Source organism: Pseudonaja textilis, chromosome 5, assembly GCF_049901715.1.
Source record: "Pseudonaja textilis isolate UNSWEBS1 chromosome 5, rPseTex1.2, whole genome shotgun sequence".
Taxonomy (NCBI): Eukaryota; Metazoa; Chordata; class Lepidosauria; order Squamata; family Elapidae; genus Pseudonaja; species Pseudonaja textilis.
Genome location: NC_141994.1, coordinates 9,678,471 through 9,702,532, shown reverse-complemented (window position 1 = coordinate 9,702,532; position 24,062 = coordinate 9,678,471). Strand labels below are relative to the sequence as shown.

Sequence of the window (24,062 nt, the reverse complement as noted above, 5' to 3'; positions counted from 1 at the left end):
GTATGATTTCTGAATCTGGCACTAAATGTTCTTCTTCATTCTTGGATTAGAATTCATTTATTGGCATTAATTTAAAACAAGAAATATCATATTTGTTTAAGAACATAAGTACATTCTATATATTTTATATATTAGCACAAAAAGAACTAAGAAAAAGCTGAGCTGTATTTTGATCTTTCTTTTGTTCATTTTTTTTTAAATCATTATCAAAAGAACCTTAGGCATTCACTACATATGATATTTTATTATATGGGTGACATATATTTGATTTCATTTGTATTTTTATTTGATATAATTAATAAATTTGACCTTGGAAAGAAATTAATACAGTTGTGATGGAAAATAAGTTTCTAGAGGAGCCATGGGTAACTTTTTTCTGACTTATATTTCACATTTATATGTGTTCGTGTGAGGGTTGTAGTGATAGTGATGGTTTGAACTACAAAGTGAATTGTTCGGAGGTGTTTTGTGATGAGCCCTTTCTTTTACATCTCTGATATTCACATTTTGTATATGTGTGTGTTTGTGTGGGTTATAGATGTAACTGAGCCTTCATGTTGAGAATCGTACCCTCATTGGGATTCTAAATGAGATATTTGTAACTTTACTAAAGGCAGCTTGATGGCATATATTTGAGACTATAACTTCCTTAGGGACAAAGAGCTTCCTAGTTTTGTTTGGAAATTCTGAAAAGTGCCAAGCATATTAATGCATTTTGTTATATACACTGATATTTTTAGGTGTTGGTTTTAGTACATTTCAAGATATTTATGTAGGTCAAATACAAATGCTAATTGACTAATTGCACTTCCACAATTTACATGTACACTGGGACATAAATATTCTGAGCTTTGATTTTTTTTACAAAGCGTTATGCCTCCCCTTCTCTCAAGCATAAATATATGCACAGAAACAAGAGCTTTGTGCAAAACTGCATACCACTTCCAAGCATATGAAAATTTATGTGCATGATTTAAAATATATAGCTTAAAAATTCAGAAACTGATGAGGAAAGAAATGAAAGTGCACGTAGGAACAGCACAGAAAGATGTAGCAGATTTGTCCATCTCTGTGCACATCGTTTGTATATAGCATGAGTAAGATCATTGAGTTGGCTTTTCTGCATCAAAGGACTTGCTACAAGTGTCCTGAGTAGCATTCTGAGTGCACAGTTCTATTCCCTGTACAAGTTGTTGCAGCTAATATAGACCTTTGAAGTTTACAATTACAATATAAGCAAGATGAAAGGGTGAAAAGTCTGCTTTGATTGTTGTATGCCTTTGCTGAGTGTACAGTACATACTAAATAAATTCTATCCTGTAAAGGCATATGACAATTTACAAAGAGGACTAATAGGATAGGTAAAAATGGTGATTAATGAAGGTAATTTTTCTCGTGAAGAGTCCATGTCCAAACTGATTTTAATTCCAATGAAAAAATAATTGTTCTTTTAAAAAAAAGAAAGTAATACATATTTAAGAATGTAAATGTTGTTAATAATTTGTGATAAAAGTAGAATAATACAACACATTCAGTGGCAAATTTAATGGGTACCCAAAATAATATATACCCAAAACCCAAAATAAATTTTGCCTGGAACATTAAAACTAAACTGATTGATTTCTTGCTGGTTTTGTAAACTAATCGTTATTTAAATTTTATTATATAAAAAAGAGGAAGCAACAACAAGAATCTTTGATATGCTGATGATACAAATGTTCTCTCAGAAACCAAAGAAGTCCTGAACAATCTGATTCAAAGGCTTAAAGAAGAAAATGAGAAATTTGGCCTCTTCCTGAACATCAAAAGGAACAGGTTCATGACTACTGTGAAGAATGAAAATGTCAAAATAACAACTGATGGTGAAGACATTCATTTTCATAGGATCATAGATTGATCAAAGCAGGAAAGGCAGAGCAGAAATAAATCATTGAATTGCACTGGTCACACAGTATGAACCATGTATGGAAAAGCAACAACATCAGCCTCACCAGTTAATGCAGATTAGTTCAGAGTATCATATCTCCCATAGCTACCTTTGGTTTAAAAAGTTGGATCGTGAGAAACTGGACAGGAACAAAATTAACTTGTTCCAACTGTTCTGCTTGTAATGGTCAGTGATGAAAGGAAATGGGTCTGCCTGAAAACATGGTGATTCGACACCATCAAAGCTACACAAACAAGGGCATGGATCATCTGAAAAAAGTTATAAAAGATAGAACAATGTGTTGAGAATTAATCCATAGAATTGCTGAGAATCAGACGTGATTGAATGGGTACCTTCTCCTCCTCCTCCTCCTCCTCCTCCTCCAGAATGTGACACTTTTTTCATATTGTGTGCTGTTTTTCCCTACTGCATTTTGAATGGGTGTAATCCTTTGGCTTTTTATCTTTTTCTTTCTTTCTGCATTTCTGTCTGGAAATGAATTCATGACATATACATTTTATACCAAATATATAAGATTTATTTTAAAAAAAGAATGCCAATTGCAATTTACTCCCATCTGTTCTTATTTCCATAACCCACATTGTGTCTTTTGGCATTGCTTGGCCCCAAATATTTTGAAATAAATGTAATAATATTTTTGCTTACACCTTGACCAACATTTATAATGAAGCATTTTTCTTTGTACATTTTAGATGTTAAAATCAACCTTTATATTGGGGATATGGAAAGCCATCAGACGGTCTTTTCTAAAAGAAATTAAAATAGCAAATATTTTCTTTTACCTGGTAATATTGCTCTCCATGTTCAGAAAGGAATGATTCCTAAGCTATCTGTTACAATCCATTCAGCCCAAGCTGAGGAAATACTAGTCATTATCTCTTCTGTAACCTACACCCTGGTTGCAAACAGTATGGAGAATAGGAAACACACAAAAAACAATAATCTAAACCCATAGTTATGGCTAGTGGTAATAATCAACATTTCATAATAATTATGCCATGGCAGTGAGGGATCTTCAAGCAATGTTGTCAGCTCTGAAGCCACCTGGGATCATCTTCAGGGGTGCTGCAACAAGGCCGGTTGAAGTTGTGGAGACTTGAGAAGGGAGATAGAGATAGCTGGGGGATGTGTAGCCAAAATAACATTCTTTCCTGTGTGAGCCAAGGACTCTTTACCAGGTGTTGGAGAAGCATGGACAAAAGCCAGCCAGAATTGGAGCTGTGACCTGATTGGACCATGTGATGGATGTGTGACTGGGGAAAAAAGAATGTTGGGGTTTTGATTTGGGTGGGGAAAACCTTGGGTCCTTCAAAGTCAGATTTTCTCCAGATGTGCCTAATAAATTTACATTTTAAGGAAACTCCAGGCCTCAGAGTTTTGATTGCCTTGGGTCTGTTACCTAGAACCCTGACAAATGCATGCTTTTTTCTAATTTTAATATTTTTTAACAATTAGAAATTTAATATCTGAAGTTTTAGTGAAGGGAAATTTCTGGTTGTTGAATATCAATTGAATGTTAAAGGATTAGAAATACAATGCTAATTTCTTTTGTACTATTCTATAGCTTTATGATTTCAACTTCCAAATAGAAAACAAAATATTAAAAGTTTGGAATACTTGGTACTGTGCTAATCCTTTAAAAGGTTATATGATTAGGTAATAATTATGAGGTACAAGATTTTGTATCATAGATGGTCATGCTGTTTAGGAATATTGCTACCTACCTACCTACCTACCTACCTACCTACCTATTTACTTAGCTATTTTTAATGAAGGAGATTATGAATCAATGTATTTTTCTACTTTGTGGAAAATTATGTTCAACTATGTGATGAGGAAATGCAAGAAAAAAACATACCTTGTCACATTTTAAAGACTTTTTTCACAGGATAATTCTTCATTTTGGGGTATAATTTGAACCTGATAGGTAATCAGTACTGCTGATCACTTTTCCAAGCACTGAGACTATAGAATACCATTGTTACTTAAACTTCTTGAAATGCTAATAATTATAATAATGATAATTATATAATTATAATAATTATTACAATTATAACTACCAGAGCCCTGACATATAAGTTGGATACTTTTTTTAAAAAAAACCTTTGCTTTGTGAAAAAGTTTTCTCTGCCTCAGGTCTCAAATGCTTGACTTTCCCTTACTAGGTCAAAAAAAATTGTCCAACTCTCTCTGGAAATTATTAAACATGTTTCAAATCATGAAAGATTAAGTCTCTAAGGACTTTTAAGGTGATACCGCACATCAAAGAAAGGAAAAAAATACCAGGGTTCCTAACAAGATGTATTGTAAATTATTACAAGTTTCTGAGAAGAGGAAAATAGTGTATCAAAATGCTGCTATAGGCCTATTGTACCATAAATCTTCAAATAGATTTTTGTCGCCTTGATCTAAACCAGTTTGTACTTGACTGAAATATAGTTGATAGAATTTCATTGCTATTAAATGGCATGAAAAAGCTGTAGGAACAGACAAAGTTGGCCCAACATTAAGCAAGAAACAAATACTTCAACAAACAGATTTTGGTGTTATGAAAGGGCAACAGATTGTTTGATACTCAATTTATTATTATTGTATTTTCCTTTGGGTTGCTTTTTCTGAGGATGTTAGTGTTATATGCCAAAATAGTTTTCTTCTTCCAGCTCAGGGTGCAAAACATCCTGGCTTGCAAAGAAGAAAAAAGAATTACATTCATTTGAGTGATGTCCTGCTTGTATCCTATAATGTTCTGCACAGTATTACTGCATTTCGATTTTTACAAATGAATAATTAATAAGATGGTAATAGAATATATTTAGTATCAATATATACTTTAGCGCAGCATTAAAATCTACTATGTACATGCAGATTGAATTAAGTGAATATTGTGTATATGTTTATTGTTGGATTGATTGACTACAGCACCTGTTCTGTTTAGAAAGTGTTATATTCTGTAAACTAAAAAAAAAGGTCCCACAAACATGTGAGATGGAGAGCTTTTTAAACCTACTATCTAAATTCTTGACATTTAGATAATGAGATCTGCAAATTGTATTTGTCTGTCAAAAAATATCCTCCTGAAATGTGATAAAAATCTTATTGTCTTTTAATAGCTTTTTCTGTAACATGTATTTGACCAAATTTCTTGGCTTGTATGTTACAGTTCTTTATTTGTAATTCAGTAGAATAATATGTTGTCAATTCTTCCTCTATCAGAATAATTAGAAATTAATAAAACATTGTATTTTAATTTCCACTTGTTGCAAAGAACAAATCTTGATGGCCTTTAAGAAATAATAATACTGATAATTAGTGTCTGTTTACCCATGTAAAATATGCTTTTTGCCTTGTCCAATTTGAAAAGCCGTTTCTTATGATTCCCTAGAGTGACAATGTTCTAATTTGTTAGTATTGAAATGCATATTTTCTAACTTTTGTACATGCAAATTTATTGCCTGCTAACTAGTTACTGCTCCAGCAGTTTGTGTTGCTAGCGGTTGTGCTTACATTTGATTCATTAACTGTATAAACAAGGAATATATTCTGAATAAACCCTAAAAATTCGGACAACAAGATCAACATAAAGCCACATAAAGCAAAAGGAAGGAAGGAAGGAAGGAGGGAGGGAGGGAGGAAGGGGGGAAGAAAGATGGGTAAGGGAAGAAGGAAGAAAGAGGTAAGGGAAAGGAAAGGTCAGAAGAAAAGGAAAAGTCTGAGAAGCAAATAGAGTGAAATCAAGATTGCACAAATTCTTTTTTTCAAACTGAAATTATTTCCTGTTGAATAAATTTGCATTTTATCATTGCTTCCTAATGTCATCAGCTAAACTCTGCTGAGAAAGTTTATTGGAAAATATGCAGCGATGGCCTATGTAGTGATTGACTACTTTGATAAGGAATATTTTTAAGTAGAAATCCAGGAAATGTTTAATGTTCTACTATTTGTGTTATTTTAATTGTTTTTATTTTGTAAATTTTGTTCACTGCAGAGTCAGTTGATGAGATGGCCTACTATACAAATTAAATAAATAAATATGAGCCAATCTGTTAATCACAGTTGACTTAAATGTATAAAAATATAAAAACAGTTGCACTACTGATACAAAATAATACTTTTTCCTGGGCAACTGAGTCAAGAGAAGGATTCTCTTTCAGTAAGTCAAATAATTATGCTTTTGCTGTGAGTGAACAAAATGAACAAATATGGGCTATTTAAAATGAACAAAAATTGAAACCAGATTTAACTGTGATATTCATAGTTTAATGGAGTGTTGTGGTAACCTAAAGGTGAAGATTCTCACCTCCCACTTGGAAGTCTGAGAGTTCAATCCTAGGCAATGACAGATATTTCCCTCTCAGGTTGCAAAGAGAAAATATCTACTGTGAAATCCGTGTAGGCATCAGGAAGGGTATCTGGCCAGTAAACAGTTAACTTCACTCAGTTGTTCCCCAAATAAAGGAATTAAAGGATCATAAAAAGAAGAAAAATGAAACCAATTTACTATTTATGACTTGGCCTTGACATTATAATCTACTTTCCTGTCACATCTGTTCCAGTCTTTTTTGTATCTGTGATAACTGGGAAATCATATATTTCTTATCTAAAGCTGTTGTTTTGTAAACACTGTATCATTGTTTACAAATTTAAGAACTTTTTCATAGAATCATGGTTTCTATAATTCATAAAAACGTAGAAGTATAGTGCTGTAAAGAGCTTTTTAAGCCATCGAGCCCCATTCTTTGTTTCTTGAGGGAACCCAATTTCTCATGTTTAACAGATGCCTGTCCAGCCTCTGCTTGAGTGTATGCTAAAAAGAAAACCCCAAAACTGTTACAAAATCTTTTATTAGAAGGGCCCTTTTTTGAATCATTATTATGTTTACAAGTCATCCTTGAGGTTTTTGTAATACGTTTCTCATGCTGGTTCTTTGCAGATACCTCAAATCAGCTATGCATCTACAGCTCCAGAACTGAGTGATAACACCAGGTATGATTTTTTCTCTCGTGTGGTCCCACCAGACTCCTATCAAGCCCAAGCTATGGTTGACATTGTGACAGCACTTGGATGGAACTATGTGTCAACACTGGCATCAGAAGGGAACTATGGGGAAAGTGGTGTAGAAGCTTTCACTCAAATCTCTAGGGAAATTGGTAAGTGAATCTGTTTTAAAAATTATATTATGGGTGTGAATTTTAAATCCTGGACATGGTCTGAATGATTCATATAAAATAATGATATATTTGATGAGAAAAAAGTGACATACTTGATGGGACAGCCTGTTCCTCCCAGACACAACTGCTTCTTTTTAATCACTGCTTATTAGGATGGTCAATATAGAATGGAAACTTTGTAAAAAAAAAAAGAAGAAGAAGAAGAGTTGGGAGTTTAGGAACATACAAATTAAATTGTGGCCGTGTGGAGTTCTTTTAAGTAGATGGAGATCCTACTAATTTATTGCATAAATGATCTCACTGAGGTCATTTCCACCTGGAATTTGCAATTCAGTACCTCAATAAAGTTATCGCCCAGACAAAACTGGGTCAACTTGGTCCCCTTTTTTTAACCTTTCTGATAATCTGCCTGTTGGTACATCTATATTGACAAACTGATTGGAAAATCCACCTTGGAGTAATGTGAAAATTCTCTTTGAAGAGACTAGACAAAGTATCATAATATGTAAGAGATTTTGGGTTAAGCACTGGTGTTGGTCATTTTTATGGCAACCCTAAAGATCAATTTTTCTTCTCATTTGACTGACTGTTGATATACTCTAATTATTATTTTTAGGATGAAATAGTTTTGATCATTCAAAGGTTATAAACATGATTCCTGTTGCTTTGGATCTCACCTATTCTATTTTAATTAGAATAGTTGCTTTTTGTATTTTAAAAAAACTGGATTTCTTTAAAGAACTGTAGATTTTTAGTCATTATAAAATGATAAAAAGAGGTTGCAATGGCCATGATCTAAAGTGTGCATCTGTGGATTTTAATCTGATAAATAATTCTTATATTACATACAGAAAAGAGAAACTCATGTATGATAGTTCTACTGTTGATATCCACTTGGGAAAAAAACCCCTTGGATATTCCCTTCTTTCAAAGATCTCAAAATAATAAACCTGTGTCAAAATACTCCCCCCCCCCAAGATGCTTCTTGAGGTAGGCTAGCCTGAAAGAATGCAACTGAATTATGGGCTACCTTTATAGGCTGAACTGAAATTTGATTCATGATATCTTATTCCACACTGGCTTTTAGAAGATATTTATTCTAAACATGTATTGAAACAATTTTATATAAACTAAGTAGTACAAAACATTTTTGTAGGTTCTGTTCTGATAAATTTTGGTTAAGACATTTTTAACTTCAGATCTAGGAATACTGAAATATCAAAGGATGTTATGTTAAAATTAGAGATATGTGAACTATTTCTTGAAATCCTATTTCAGATATTCTTGATTTAAGTTTATTTTTGCAAGATGGTTTAGGCCTATCTATTCATTCTATGTCAATAAAATAAAATAAAAATAAATCAAGATAAGCTTTACAAATGTAGCTATGTTACATAACATAAATGAAATGCAATACATTTATTACCAGACTATATAAGATACATATCAGATGTACACAATAATGCGCTTGCTTATGCATGAGGAAGTTCCTGTGATAATTATATCTAACTAGATCTTAAGAACTAAAAACTGATTCTCTCCCTCAGTTAACAGGTCCTAACAGTCTATAAATAGTGGGAAAAATTAGCAGCAATATTCTGAACAACATTGGTGGCAGGATCAAGCTCATTTAGTACCAAGTAATGCAGACAAGTAAAAATGCAGGGCAGAGCTTGATTTACTTTTTGCAAATATTGCAGAGGGCAGGTCTGTGTTACCAGCGGGACAGTTAGGTTTGTGTGTAGAATCTTTGCTTGGCCCCAAGAAGCAGATACTTCTGAGTGTGATGAAGTTGTTTATTGTCAGATTTCTCCAGCCTAGCCGAGCAAGATCGTTTCACCACCTAAGGCAAACTAAGAGCCACATCTTATTTCTCTTGACATGATTAACAAGGAAGTGTTGATTTGCTCATTGCAGTTTGGAAGATCGGCAGCATTTTTATCAAGCTTTAACAGAATTGTCAAGCTTACTGTTTTTTTCAATATCTCTACCCAGGAGTTTATCAAATATCAGTTGGTAAAGCCAGAACTTCCTTCTCCATATTTTTTTTTAGATATGCAGACACATGCACGCACACACACACACACACTGATATCTTTTGAGCACCATGTGTCTGAACAAATGTCAGCAAGAATCTGATGGCAACCAGGAAACATTCTTGACATCTGGCAATAGAGAATGATTAAACACAATCTCTCCAGGGTGCTGGCTTTTTGCTTGGTTCAGTTATTGTAACATTTTTATTACAAAATCCAGTCCGTCCCCCAAGTGGAATATGGAATGCTGTAGAGCCAGGTTTATTCCTGAAGTATCAGGATAAATCCAGATGGGAAGTGGTTGCCTCTTCTGGCAGGCAGTTAAAGGAAAAATGAAGACAAAACAGAATACTCCAGTTTATGATTAAGGGAAAACACTTAGCGCTTTTTTGAATTCTCCTTTGCCTCCTGTTCCTAATACTGAGAACCTGAACATCTGTTAATACAAAGGTGTTATTAGAAAAGACTGAAAGTAAAATGATTTGAGAAAGGAAGCTTTATAGATTTGTATGATATTAAGGGGTAAATTATATCATAATCTCTTGCTCAGTGATGCCATTGCTGTGATGACCCAGGGTTGGGATACAAAATAAACACGGTCACAAAAACCCGGTGAAGCCCCTTTTATTCCTTCACTTTGCTTCCGAGTTCCAAATATCCTTGACAAAAGACAGAAAACTCCCACACAAGCAGTTACAAGAAGGAGGGGAAAAACAACACAAACCAGGCAAGATAAGGACTGGAGGATGTTCACAGATAACAGAACACACACTGGGAAGGACGCCAAACTCAGAGAGGAACCATAAACTAGATATATCTCCATGCTTTGTTTCCAGCGTTCACCTATACGCATGTGCATCCTCTTATTCAGTTGTCACAGCTGCAGCCCATGAAGAGGATCAAGGCTCTCTCCTCCCAAGTAGACCACATCTCTCCCTTATCCTCTCCTCCCTGCGTGCCCTAGGATGGAGAAGGGATGGGCTTGGATCCTTCTCTGACTGCTCAGCCAGCCTCTGCCCTTCCCCAGCCTCCTCCACAACTTCCGGAGCCACACTTCCACTCCCTGTCAGCTGTTCCTCCTCTCCCTCAGAGTCAGTCTCCGTCAGGGGCATGACAATAGGACTTGCCATTTGGGTGTCATTTTAGCCTGTGACTAATAGCTAAAGGAAGAAAACCTATTTTTTGTTCAGAGAATAACAATTATGGATACTTTTGTGGGAGAATATTCAGGATGCTTGCATGGTCTTGTGTGTATTGCTGAATTTTCCTTGCCAAATGCAAGAAGTGGTTCAGTAAAAATATTTAAAGTAGGTTTTCCAGATGATAGTAGTTGTACACATTGTCACGAAAGACAACGAACTTTATTTATTTCATTTGTATGCTATCACAATTAATCTGTCTTTGGTTGTTCACTATTGTCTTTAATTTTGTAGTGGACAGACTATTTCTTTAATTCTGTGGTAGGCAGTGGCTTGTTATTTCTCATGAAGAAAAAAGATGGGAATAATGCCTATTTGGTATAATTCCTATAATTTCCTATCATTTGATGGCAGTGCTAGATGGGAGCACTGGAACTACAGTTACAACTTTCTAAGGAGTCAGTCTAAAGACAGAAGCTTTGTGGTAATACTTTACAGTTTACTTGTGAAATTCTCAAACATCTTTTTTATGGAAACAGGATAATATATTATAATTTCTTATGGAAACTAAACTTGAGGTTGGATACTCAATTTCAGTGCTGAGAAACACTGTGTGCTCTTTTATGATGAGGCTGGCCATCTGAAGCTAATGAACAATGTTACATCCTTAGAGCCCAATTTGTTTCTGATATATAGGATCTAGAAAGTTATTGGTGCCATATTAAAAAACAACTTGAATGGCACTAAAAATCCGTTATTGTAGGTTTCATCTTTATGTCTCTTGATGATTAGGCCATTTGGCATTTCATTTCCATTTTATTTTGATTTATTGCTACTCTACACATTTGGCCTGCCACAAAGATGAGGAAATCAAACTGTTTTCCAAAGCAAACGAGGCAAGACAAGACACAATGGATGGAAACTAATCAAAGAGTAAGGTAACCTAAAACTAAAGAGAAATTTCCCAATGGTGAGAATGATCAACCAGTGGAATGGCTTGCCTTCAGAAGTTGTGGGTGTCTCATCAATGGATGCTTTTCAAAGAGATTGGGCAGCCATTATCCAGAGTGATATAGGGATGTGTTGGCGAACCTATGCCATGCGTGCCAGAAATGGCACGCAGAGCCATTTTCCCCAGCATGTGAAAGGTCGCCTGGAAGAGCCCCACTGTACATGCATGCGCATGCCACTGCCTGACAGCTGATTGTCGAGTATCTGGTGCGCATGCGCAGGAGATGGAGGGGGGTGTATGGGAGATGCACGCTCATGCGCAGGGATCCGCTGCGCATGAGGGGGATTGTGTGCATGCACAAACCTGCTGTGCATGAGTGGGAAATCATGCTCATGCGCAGATGTGCTGTGCAAGGAGGGAGTCACGCGCAAAGGTGCAAAGATGTGTGAGGGAGTCATGTGCACATGTGCAGAGACACACAGCACATGAGGAGATCACATGCGCATGTGCAGACATGCAGTGAGTGAGGGGGAATCACGTGTGCATGCACAGATGTGCGGCACAAGAGGGGGGTCGCTTGAGCATGCGCAGGGGGCGTGAGAGAGGAGCCAGCATGCATTGCCTTCTGGGTACTGGTACACAAGCGCATGCAAGTGAGCACGTGTGCAATTATCAACACAGGAGCTGAAAATGATTAGCTACCTCTGATATAGGTTCTCTAGTTCAAGCAGGGGATTTGACTAGAAGACCTCCAAGTTCTCTTCAAACTCTGTTATTCTATGTCTATGGTTCAAATGTTTAGAGTGGATCTGGCATTTTTATCCACCTGTTGAGTCCTTCCCAAGGACCTGAGATAGGGAGATGTTGTTTGTTGATATTAAAGGTATTATCACTATTCTGTCCTGTACAAAGACAGATAGATAAACTCAACAAAGCACCCATACAAAACAAAGTCTTTTTTATTGATTCATCAGGCATGCTCAATAACTCACAGTTATGATGAGATTCTTCTTAATGTCCAATCCTTTGCATCTCTGACTTTCTGGGTAAAAAGATGGTGACCTCTTCCTTTTCATCCCATATTGTAGAAGCAGGGGATAGAGATGCTACCATGAGGCTGTCTTCAGGCAAGAGTGAAGAAACCTCCCCGACCCACAAGGGCCAATTCAGTGACCAATCAGGGTTACAGATGTGGCCACATGGACTACATTTCCCAGGATACCTTAACTACATTTACCATAATGCGCATGCGCAGATGTGCTGTGTGCAAGGAGGGAGTCACGCGCAAATGTACAAAGATGTATAACACATGAGGGGGAGAATCGGGTGTGCATGTGCAGAGGCGCGGTGTGCGAGGGAGTCATGTGAACATGTGCAAAGACACACAGCACGTGAGAAGATCACATATGCATGCACAGGCGTGGAGTGAGTGAGGGGGAATCACGCGTGCATGCACAGATGTGCAACGCATGAGAGGGGTCGCTTGAGGGTACAACTCCCAATTCCTAACTGACTATCCAATTCCCATTAACTATAACTGGCTGGACAGCACAATCACAAAATGAACCTGTTCTGAATAAAGTTGCCTTTTCCAGTTGACTGATGGTGATTTTGTTAATGCTCACAGTATTCAAGTAGTATTGAACTAGTGCTATTGTACTGTCTTTGTTTTCTTTTGTCATAGCCACTCTACTTCTATATACAGGTCTTTGCATTTTATGATTTTATCTAGTTCTTTTTATTCTATTCTGCTATGTCCAGGCACTGCAATGTCTGCTATAATCATCATTGTTGTTGGTTATGTTGTATGTGGCTCAGAGTCACACTCTCTCTTTAAATAAATAAAAAATAAATTTCAAAGGAGTAATGTTTGATATTGATACATAAATATTAATTTACTTTATGTAATTTTAGCACATTTATGTCAACTTTTCAGTTGTATTAATTATAGTTTTATGTATTTTATTGTTGTGTTCTATAGCCTAAGGGCTGTAATAAAGATTCTGATTTAATATGATTTGAAGCATGCTTAAAAATCAATATTCGAAAGACTGGCGGCAGATACATTGCTAGAGTTAGATACATATGTATCACAATCTTACATTGCATTTCACCTTGAAATAACTTTCTAATTCAGAAGCTGAATAATTTTTCCCCATAATTCTTTTTAACATTGTGATAGAGTCCCCCCACTCTTTTAAAATATGCAGAGTTCAATAAAGTACCTTTTATGCTAGTCTTTGAGATAAATTCAGAATCTTGGAAACTGCAAATAGAATTTCTAACCTTCATTTATAATAAATTAATTTAGGCAGAATCTGTTTTCATTTCATTTATTTTTATACTTTTATTTGTTTCTTCAAATGTTTATTTAGCTACCCAGCTTATAAAATATAACCCGAGGTGGCTCTTGTGATCACATAAAACATACAAAAATAAAAACATTACACTCAGTGAAAGATCCATGATATTTCTATCCTGAATGTGCTGGGCACAACTCCGAGTCTAATCCAGTATCTAGGAGAAGTGCTAGATCTTTGTAGTCTTTTTTTTTGAACATTTTTATTATTTTTTTTTAAAAAACGTACACAAACAAACAAAACATAGCATGTAGTAACATAAAATATCTTTTTCTAAAAAACACATAGAATATCTTATTTAAAAACAAGATATTTCCAAATTATCACATTTCTATACAAACACAATTTAATATATATAGTTATCTTATCTGTTCAACTTCATATCCTTCAATGTATCCTTCAAACGATTTAGTTTCCAGGGTATTTAGAGATTTCTTGTAGTCCCGGTTCAGCCAAATCTTTCGCCTTCATCTACTTCCTCCTGCACAAATCTTACCCGGCTGCAGGCTTCTTTGTGGTGGCCATTGCTGACTGCCGCTCCACCGCCTTGGGAAAAAGGGGTTTTGCCAGCTGAGGAGGGGGTTTGCGATATCCCCAAACCCAAATCTGGATCCCCTCTCTCTTCGGCTGCCTCTACAGGACAGCCCTATCCTCCGGATCCGTCTGGATCGGAGGAATCTCGGCAGCCAGTGCAGCAGGAATCGCAGAGGATTGCAAATTCCTGCCGCTGCCGAAGCCTTGCAAAACTGGAACCGATCTTTGTAGTCTTACAGAAGGCTAGGAAGATGGAGACCTCCAGATTGTGAAGAAGGCGCTATTCCATAGAGCAAATATAGCTAAGGGGAACGTTCCATCAGATGACTTCATTTTATAGAATGGACTTAAATGTCTGATTGATCTAATGGTGCAGGCAGATATAGTCAGGGGAAAGGGGTCCACAAATAAGCTGGGCCTGTGCTATATATCTGGAAGAAGCAAGGAATTAACAAAGTTTGCACAGAGGTGGGGGTGTAAATAATAAGGAAGATAACCTTGGTAGAGATCTGCAAGTTCTATTGTTAAGGTAACAAGGAGTAATTTTTTTAAAAAAGAATGTCTAGATAATGTTTGGATGTGGCTCTGATAGACTTCTCTCTAGTTCACAACACAATCAGACTTGCAAGATTCTGTTATAGCCAATCTCAATTAAAAAAAATAGTTTTAGCTTTGCAGTGATGTTAAGTTCTTGAATTAATCTTCAGGCTGACAAAATTTGGGCTGATCTGAACTGTGTTCATGCTGTAATTCTGGGAGCCTTCTTCTTGGTTTTCTTACCATTCAAGTGACGTTGTCAGTTATAAGATAAGGTGCCAAACTGATTATGTCTGAGTTTCCCTTCCTTTGTACTTCCAGCCTTTGTACAGGTGTAGTGGAAATGAAGAAATTGCCTGTCCTATTTTCCTAATGGATTTATACTGTGGAAAATTCAAAAGAAAACATGCTATTTCTCTAAAAATATAAGCCTAAACTGGTATCTCCCTTGCCATTAAAATTCTCCTGGAAAGCAGTAGAACCTGTCATGGCTATCTACACCTTGCAAGCTGACAGCCTGACATCTGCAATGGAGGGGAGGTGGGAGGAAGAGACCAGTGGGACTAGAAATGCAGGGTTGTAGCCAGGAATAATTGAAACTGAGCTGTTTCATTCTGTGGGAAGCACTAGCCACCTCAAGATAAGACAAAAACAGTGCTGAACCAGCAAGCACATGAAGACAGGGACCGTTTCCCAGACAATTTGTTAACACCTAATTGGATTTGACTGATAACCTGGAGGTTGGACAGGAAGTTAAATTGTATCTTTTGTGTCCAAAAATCTCAGGTCCACTTTGGCCTCTTCTGTAACAACTTTGGCTTTAGTAAAGTAACTTTTGGCTAATCATGGGACAGGAATCTCTCTTTTCTAATTGACCAAGATAGAATGGTGACAGAACCAAACTATCTATTATATCTTACTATGTTACCTTTCACTGTTTTCCGGGCCAGGGGCACTTGATACTCAAAGAAGCTTGAAGGCCATAAACAAAATCATTACTGGAGAAGGGCGTAGAAACTGCTATAGTAATTTTTAGTAGATTCAAGGCTTGATTCTGCCAAAATTCATAGCTGATTTTTTTTTATTCCTGATTAAAAAAAAGAATAGAATGGAATATTTTATTGGCCAAGTGTGATTGGATGCACAAGGAATTTTTCTTGGTATAAATACTCTCAGTATATAATAAAAGAAAAGATACATTTGTCAGGAGTCAAGAATCATAAGGTACGACACTTAATGTACTGTACAATAAGTAATCAATCAAATTAGGAAACAGTCAATATAAATTGTAAGTATACAAGTAACAAAGTTACAGTCAAGCAATCATAAGTGGGAGGGGATGGGTGATAAGGAGTGATGACAAGATTAACAGTAATAGTAGTGCAGACTTTGTAATAGTTGGATAGTGTTGAGGGAATTATTTGTTTAGCAGAGTGATGGCTTTTGGGAAAAAACTGTCCTTGGGTCTAGTTGTTCTGGAGTGCAATGCTCTATAGCATCGTTTTGAGGGAAGGAATTGAAACAGTTTATGTCTGGGATGTGAGGGGTCTTGTAAATATTTTCACAGCCCTCTCTTTGACTTGTGCAGTATACAGGTCCTCGATTGAAGGCAGATTGGTTGTTTTTTCTGCAGACCTAATTACTCTCTGAAGTCTGTGTCTGTCCTGTTGGGTTGCAGAACCAAACCAGACAGTTACAGAGGTGCAGATGACAGACTCAATCATTCCTCTGTTAAAAAAAGAAAGACACAACACAGTCCCAAAAGAACTGTTTCATAAAGCTTTTGTCAGAAATACCATTTGATTCTCTGCAGTTGCAAACTGGAGAAAGACTCCAGTTTTTTTTAAAAAAAGTAGTTTCAGTTTTCATAACCTTAATAAAGCTGTTAAATAGTCATATTTTTCATTAATTTGATGTCAACCCTTCAATGAAGTTGTCAGACCTACGAGATAAATGAAATCAGAAAATCAACTCCTCAGAAAGGTTAAAACTACTTTTATTGAGTTTGGCTGTAATGACAAAACCTGCAAGTCTGATTGTGTTTTGCTCCTCTTCCTTCTTACATCCATCATCTTCCTGAGCTGTTTCCAAATCTTATCTTCTTGTTCTGGGCCTAAACAAAAGTTTCAGTCCCTTTTACTCAGGTAATGGTTCCTATCTATCAAGATAATCTTCCTTACTCTTCCCTAAAGTCCAGGTGAGGTATCAGATGAACTCTATTGTTGTATTATGGAATCAGGTGTGGGATTCTTTCAGTTCGGACTGGTTCAGGTGAACCCCTTGTTTCGATGATCAGTTGGCTCCAAACTGGTTCGCTCCGACTAGCATGTGTGCCCTCCTTCTCTTTCCTGTGTTTCATGTCTTTTTGCTAAAGCACAGCTGATTTGTGGCAGAGTGGTTACTTCAGCTTCAATGGAGGGTAAGTATTAGCTTTTTTAAATGTGGAGTATTTATTTTATTTATTTATTTTTATTTGCAAATTGCTTACAAGATAATAGGTATAAGTAAAAACATAGTTATGAATACATGGATACATATAAGAAAAATAAAAAAAAATATAAAAGAAACAATAGGACAGGGACGGAAGGCACGTTGGCGCGCTTATGCATGCCTCCTACAGACCTCTTAGGAAAGGGGTGAGGTCATAGTAGACAGTCTAAGGTTAAAGTTTTTGGGGTTTGGGGAAGAAACCACAGAGTCAGGTAGAGTGTTCCAGACAGTGACCACTCTGTTGCTGAAGTTGTATTTCCTGCAATCAAGTTTGGTGCGATTAGGTGTTTGGTGAGTTTGTATCTATTGTTTGCTCTTGTGTTGTTATGGTTGAAGCTGAAGTATTCATTGACAGGTAGGACATTGCAATGTATGATTTTATATACTATATTGTGATGTCCTACCTGTCAATGAATACTTTAGCTTCAACCATAACATATGGTTATATAACATAAAGTTTGCACAAGGAGCATGCATTTGGCGCATGCGTGCTCACTGAACCTGTTGTTTTACTGGTTGAATCACACTCTAGGTAGAATAAAAATATTATCCTGAATATACGACAGTTTCTCACTGCCTAAAGGGACATTATATTGAGTTTTTTTTTCACCCTCTCCTTTCCCCCCAATGTTTTACTTGACTATTTTCCTATTCTTTTATCTTGGTTAGCTTTGTACATTTAAAAACACCTCTAAATATTAAAGATCTACTTCAAATATATTTTCACAGGATTTCTTCAAATGAACTCTACTGATAATAAATATCTCAACTTGCAAATTGTAATTAATATTATATATCCCAATTAAATAACAGGTATGAGCCTCTGTGGCGCAGTGGTTAGAGTGTAGTACTGCAAGCTACTTCTGCGGCCAGCTGACTAAAATTTGGCAGTTCAAATCCCACCAGGCTCTAGGTTGACTCAGCCTTCCATCCTTTCGAGGTGGGTAAAATGAGGAGCCAAATTCTTGGAGGCAATATGCTGACTCTGTAAACTGCTTAGAGAGGGCTGTAAAGCACTATAAAGCAGTATATAAGTCTAAGTGCTATTGCTATTAGAAACATTGTAATATAGAATTCTAAGTGCAGCAATATTGCAGGTTATTGAAGGGATTCCTATAAAAACAGTTAAAAATAACTTTAGCAATTACCATAGTCTTGTTCAATGTACAACTTACTTTCTTATCAGCGTGTTATTAATGTCTGTTTAATGCTTATCCTTACTAATATTAATAATGTAGTATTCATTAGCAACATGTCTCCAGTGAGTTTGCCTGGACACTGGACTTCATATTAAAATAATTCATAAGGATATTTTGCTGCTCAGTGTAATTGGATTTTTCATTGCATCATTGTGTCAATGTTGAAGACTGAGATTCTTTTGAACTAACTTAAAGGAATGAGCATACTTACTAGCTGTTAATTTAGGAATAAAGCTTTGACAGATTTGGCTTATGAGATCATGAACCAAAAATTAATGGCATTAACCAGAATATATGATTTGTCATATGAGTCAGAAAAGAATGGGGATTTAAATTAGTGACTGCAATATTTCTGTAGTTTTTCTCACTTACATTTATATATTTACATGTGCCATATATCCTATTTTATACATATTAAGTAACATGACTTATCAAAAGCCTGAAAAGGGGAATGCATTTGGTGTCTAAGAGCTACAGAGCTAACTATGCAAGCATTGGGTGAAGACATAAAATGTGCCTCTTGGGATTATTTTAAAATCTTAAATTCTCGAAATGTCATCTGAAAAGGTGATAAATATATGTCTCAAACATGCTAAAAAAGACTCATAAACCAGAAGTATTTTTTCATAAGCTCATGTGCCAATATCTCTTATGTCTTCTTTTAATGAGGATGTTATCCTTGGATAACATATTATCCTTAATCTGTAATGGCTGCAATGGTTGGATAAATTATAACAATATATAAAGTGTGCCAAGATTTTTTTTTCAGCTCTCACTTGTTTAAACATCTTTCTGCTATGTGTGTGGGTAGTGAGTGATCTCCACAGGCAATCTCTCCTGTGCCTGACTCACTTTTTTCTTCCCTCCCTTCACAAAGTAGAAAGATAGGAGAGAAAGGGATTACAAGAGTGTTAAGTCTGGTCAGTGGGTCCCATAAGAACGAGGCTTGAGTAGTGAACAAACAGCTCTTTATTAAGCAGGAAGAATTCTGAGACAAAAACCCTAGCCACGGCAGCTTTTTTTATAGAGCTGGCTGCGGCTAGGCAGCCAATGACAGTTCTTTGAGTTTGCCACACTTGGTTGTAGCCAATCGCAGCAAACCCTATACGAGCCAATCAGAGGTGTTTAAAGCATCCAATGATTCTGTAGTATGCGGGAGGCTTCCGGTCCCACGCATATCTGGAGCTGCCAGTACTTCTGCATTCCTTTTGGTGTGCATTTCCCATTGTGTGCCTATTTATTCTCTTGTAATTCCTATCTCTGCAATTTCTCAACATTATCAGCGGAGATAAAACAATCTCACTGTCAGATCTACCACCACAGCACTTCAGCCTTGCTCTGCTTTGATGGCATTCTGCCATATAAAATGGAGGAAGGAGAATGGGGTGGGAATAGGGAAGACGGGGTTACAGGAACCAGAAGTGCCAACCAGAGATCAGAGGTAAATAGTTGAGAGATCCAAGGCCACAGGCATGGAAATAGAATGTGAACCAGAGAGGCACCAAACCTTAGAATTGTTACCAAACACCTAGTTTGAATATCATTGGACATTGACAAGATGACCAAGTGGGGAAGAACCTGGAAGAAAGGAAAATCACAGGGTTTACATGGGAATACTCAGATCAAATGCAGACAAGTACAGCTTACTTAATGACTGCCTTTTTCGGCAGTCATTCAAAGTTACCAAGATGCTGAAAAAATAACTTGGTTGTAAAGTTATTTTTTCAGCATCTTGGTAAATTTGAATGACTGCCGAACAAGTCAGTCATTAAGTGAGCTGTACTTGTATTATGCTAAGGCAAAAATCAGAGAAACCTGTTTTGCTATATATGGATTAAGCAATAGACACCTAAGAAAAAGTATCTAACTACAATGTATTCCAATAATAAAGTCTCTATCAACCCCCTTTGGGAACTCCAACCATTATGTACATGTTAATACAGATTTATTGCCAGAATGAATAGACTAGCTATGTTCAATATGGTCATAAATTGTGACTTAATCCCATAAAAAAGCCACAAACTATACATCTATCAGTAATGTTACCTTGCTACTGGTTAACCACATTTTTATGCTGCTCAAACTGTTGCTGATGCTAAATATACCAAATATATTTTTGTGTTGCTCCAACTACATATATCTCAGCAATATATTAAATATTTTTCAAAATATAGTTTCTGAATTTGATTATTTCTTTATCAATTTATGTCATCACAGTTTTAAATAGAGATGATCTACATGGTCTACAATATTTGTTTAAATATTATGAATAAGCATACCCACTGCTTTTTTAATATTCTCATGTCATATTCTACCATCATAATAGATTTGGTTGTCCCACTATTGATTTCCAGGGCACTTTGGGCCAATGTTTTAGATATCACACCAGAAACTGGCGACTATGAGTTCTAGTTTTGCATTAGAACTAATGCAGCAATGGCAAACTACTACTAGAAAACAGCATTGCTAATCCAGGAAGTCATCAGAACTCAAGACTTCCTTGAAGGCTCAATCAGTCAATCAGTCATAAATATCCTTAAATAGAAAGGAAGAGAAAATATCTGGAAGAATGTTTGAACAGACAAAGATGTCTTAAGGAAGTCGTTGTTTATATAAGATTGTGCTGATCAGAAAGAGGTAGTGTTCTTTGAAATTAAGAACAAAATCAGTTTGACTCTTCTAATATTGACAGACACTTGAGGGATCTGGGCTGATAATAAAGTTATATGTGTCTTTCGGTGGATTATAAAAAAAAACCTCTATTCATTTATTTGAAAATGCACTTGTACATGGTAGAAAAAAAATAGGAAAATTAGTCATATGGCACATTATTCCTAAGAAATAGTTTTCCTAATGCAGGAGTGTCAAACTTGTGTTGTCATGGTGGTGTAATGTGACGTATCGGGACTTTTTCCCCCTTTACTAAACCAGCCATGGGCATGGCCAGCACGTGATATAGCCGGCCATGGGCCATGAGTTTGATAGCCCTGTCCTAATGTGTTATTTCATGTATTCATATTAAAGTGAAAACTATATATGCATTCTCTTTAAAATATTTTCAGATGATACGTTCTAAAAAACCTTGACCAGGCTTTTCTCTTATGGAATTTTTGTATTATTTTTTTGTGATTTACGGCTTTGATGATTAGTCAGGATACATAATGGAAAAAAGTGTATACTTTAGAGACACAGGTTAAAATATAACTGTGCTTATATTTTATCAAAAGCCACTTCTTTATTATATCTTTTTACTTTCTATTCTTCTTTAGTTCTCTCCCCACTTTCTTGTACTTTTTGCTTTTCATTTATCTATCATTCAGGGATGTATTTAATTTGGGATTAAATCCAGCATTGCTTAACCATTCTATACTTGTTTTCAATTAGATGTTTGTATAGTTATTTTGGTAATTCATCAATTAATAGCTATTAGTAGACACATATCTCAAAGTATAATTTGAAATTTTCCTAAAAGATGACAAAATATTACATTTTATGACCAGCTCACAAAATGCATCCATTTGAAAGGAACAGGACAAAAATTCAAAATACAAGTGTCCTACAATGTCAGAATTATATAGGGTTATTTATCAAATGCATTAATTTCATATACTTTAAATTATGAAATACGATGATTTCTTACAGCTTTTAGGAGACGTTTAACTGCACTCTACTAATAAATTGCAAATCTTAATTTAAAAGGCTATTCTGAGTACCAGGAATAGTAGTTCTAACTTTTCTTCTGTAGGATTGAGAAAGAAAGATGAATTCTTTTGAAAATTAACATGTATGTTTAAAATTAATGAAATGCATTTTTGGCAAAGAAAAAAAATCTTGACTTCCAGAAATCCAGAAAGTGTTTCCTGGGAAAATGGTTGACAGATTTATAGCATTTAAAGAATATAATTATATTACACATCACTTTATGACATGCAGCTTGACCTGAGTACTAAATTGTTTGAAAAATTATGTCTATGGGAGGATGAGAGAGATCTGTGACAGTTGACCCTTCACAATTATTTAGATAAAACCTATTTTAAATTATTTTTGCAGTGGCCAAGTGGAAAAACATGAAATGTTGGCTCTGCTTTCACAGTTCAGCGTAAAGTTGATGTTAAGGTTTTCTGTGTATCCACAGTTAAGTAATTATACAGCCAAATTTAACAGGTCATCTAGCACTGGGTTACTGTCCTACATATAAAACAATAACTCTAAGAGTGTGCAGTTTCATGGGAGAAAGCCTAAAATGGCTACAAAACAACATGGTATTTGAACTATGAACAAATTACAATCACAATGTCCATATTCTAAAATGCTAACTTTTAAGGTCTTTTAAGATCATTATAGAAAATGCATTGCAGTACTATGCAATTTCCTTTCCAAAGGAATATGTCATGTCCAGATGAGAAAATTGGGAGGTGGGCTGTTGTGCCATTAACTTCACACTGATATTCAATTATCATGTGCAGCAGAGTATACAACTTCAATCAGTTCAGCAGCCACACCTGACTTTGTGCAACTTGTCAAAGGTTATAGTCCTCAAAAGGTTGGGGGCTACAACTCTAATTATTGAGTATTCTCAGAGTTCTTAAGTGTAAAAATGGTCTTTTAAACTTGTGCAAGACTGGTGACAAACCTCTTGAATGGGAAAATGGTACAGTTTGACTTCACCTACTTTGGACCACAGAGAAACGCTGGTAGGCTGCTGTGTTCAAGAAAATATTTACATCTTGCACATAACACTGCCTACAGGTTGAACTTTTGCACTTCTCCTCATGCTGTTGTTTACAAGCAAATTTAAGCACCATGTGGTGGATCATTGAACTGTTAGTGACAGCTTTAAAATATCTTCACTGCCTAAGCTGATGTTTCCACCTTAGACAGTCATTGGATTCTGCTGGACACAAAGGGATATAACATGTTTTCCTGTTTCATCTTATCTTAGTTCTTGCAACAAAGCCTTCAAAAGCTCTTGGGTATTTCTGTATCGCCAATCATTATTTGATTCTGATTCATCTTTGTTTCTTACATTAAATTGATTGTAACACTCTTTGAAACTAACTACATGATGGCTTTGTGGAACTTGCCTACAGCTAGCTTCTTTTCCATAGTTCACCGCAACGAGCTGCATTCACACTGGGCAAATCATGTTTTAATGTCTCAATGAGGTAACAAGAAAAACCATGCATTAATTTTATAGTTATCAGTTACCTTGTGTAATGTTAAGTCTACGAAATATGTTAATAGAGTCAAGACTGACCAAATTTTAAAACAAATATGAAAAAGTACATTTTGAATTTTGTATAAACTGAATTTCTGCTGATTTACAGTACTGAAACTGCATTTCAATTTTGACAGGAAAATCCCTGAAAGTATGCAGAATGTAAAAAATTAAAAAAAATGAACTGTAGTTTTGCTTTTACTCAAGTGTTTCTTAGGTTTCTATTACCTAGAGAACTATTTACACTATGGCAGAGAATCACTTCTAATTGTGGACTAAAAGCACAATTTTCATTACTAATTCAAAAACAATGGACATTGTATTGTGTCTTGCTAACATTTGGAAAAAGAATACTTTCTCTTGGTTGCAAAAGATGACACCTGATTTAAATGCAAATTACAAGCTGTGCTACAATCACTATAAATTGAGTTTGCAGCAAGATGCATGTTTTGTGGATTGTTTTTTTAAAGGAAAGCTCTTG

At 35.7% G+C, this 24,062-nt stretch overlaps 1 protein-coding gene across 4 annotated transcripts in view; it reads left to right on the top strand.

The window, feature by feature from the left end:
- GRM8 (glutamate metabotropic receptor 8) overlaps window positions 1–24,062 on the top strand; it is a 512,156-nt gene that overhangs the window by 101,621 nt on the left and 386,473 nt on the right. For all 4 annotated transcript variants that reach the window (XM_087934107.1, XM_087934106.1, XM_087934104.1 and 1 more), the window contains exon 3: window positions 6,879–7,095. In XM_087934107.1, coding sequence (XP_087790233.1) covers window positions 6,879–7,095 — 217 coding nt within the window. The remainder of the gene's footprint in view (window positions 1–6,878; window positions 7,096–24,062) is intronic.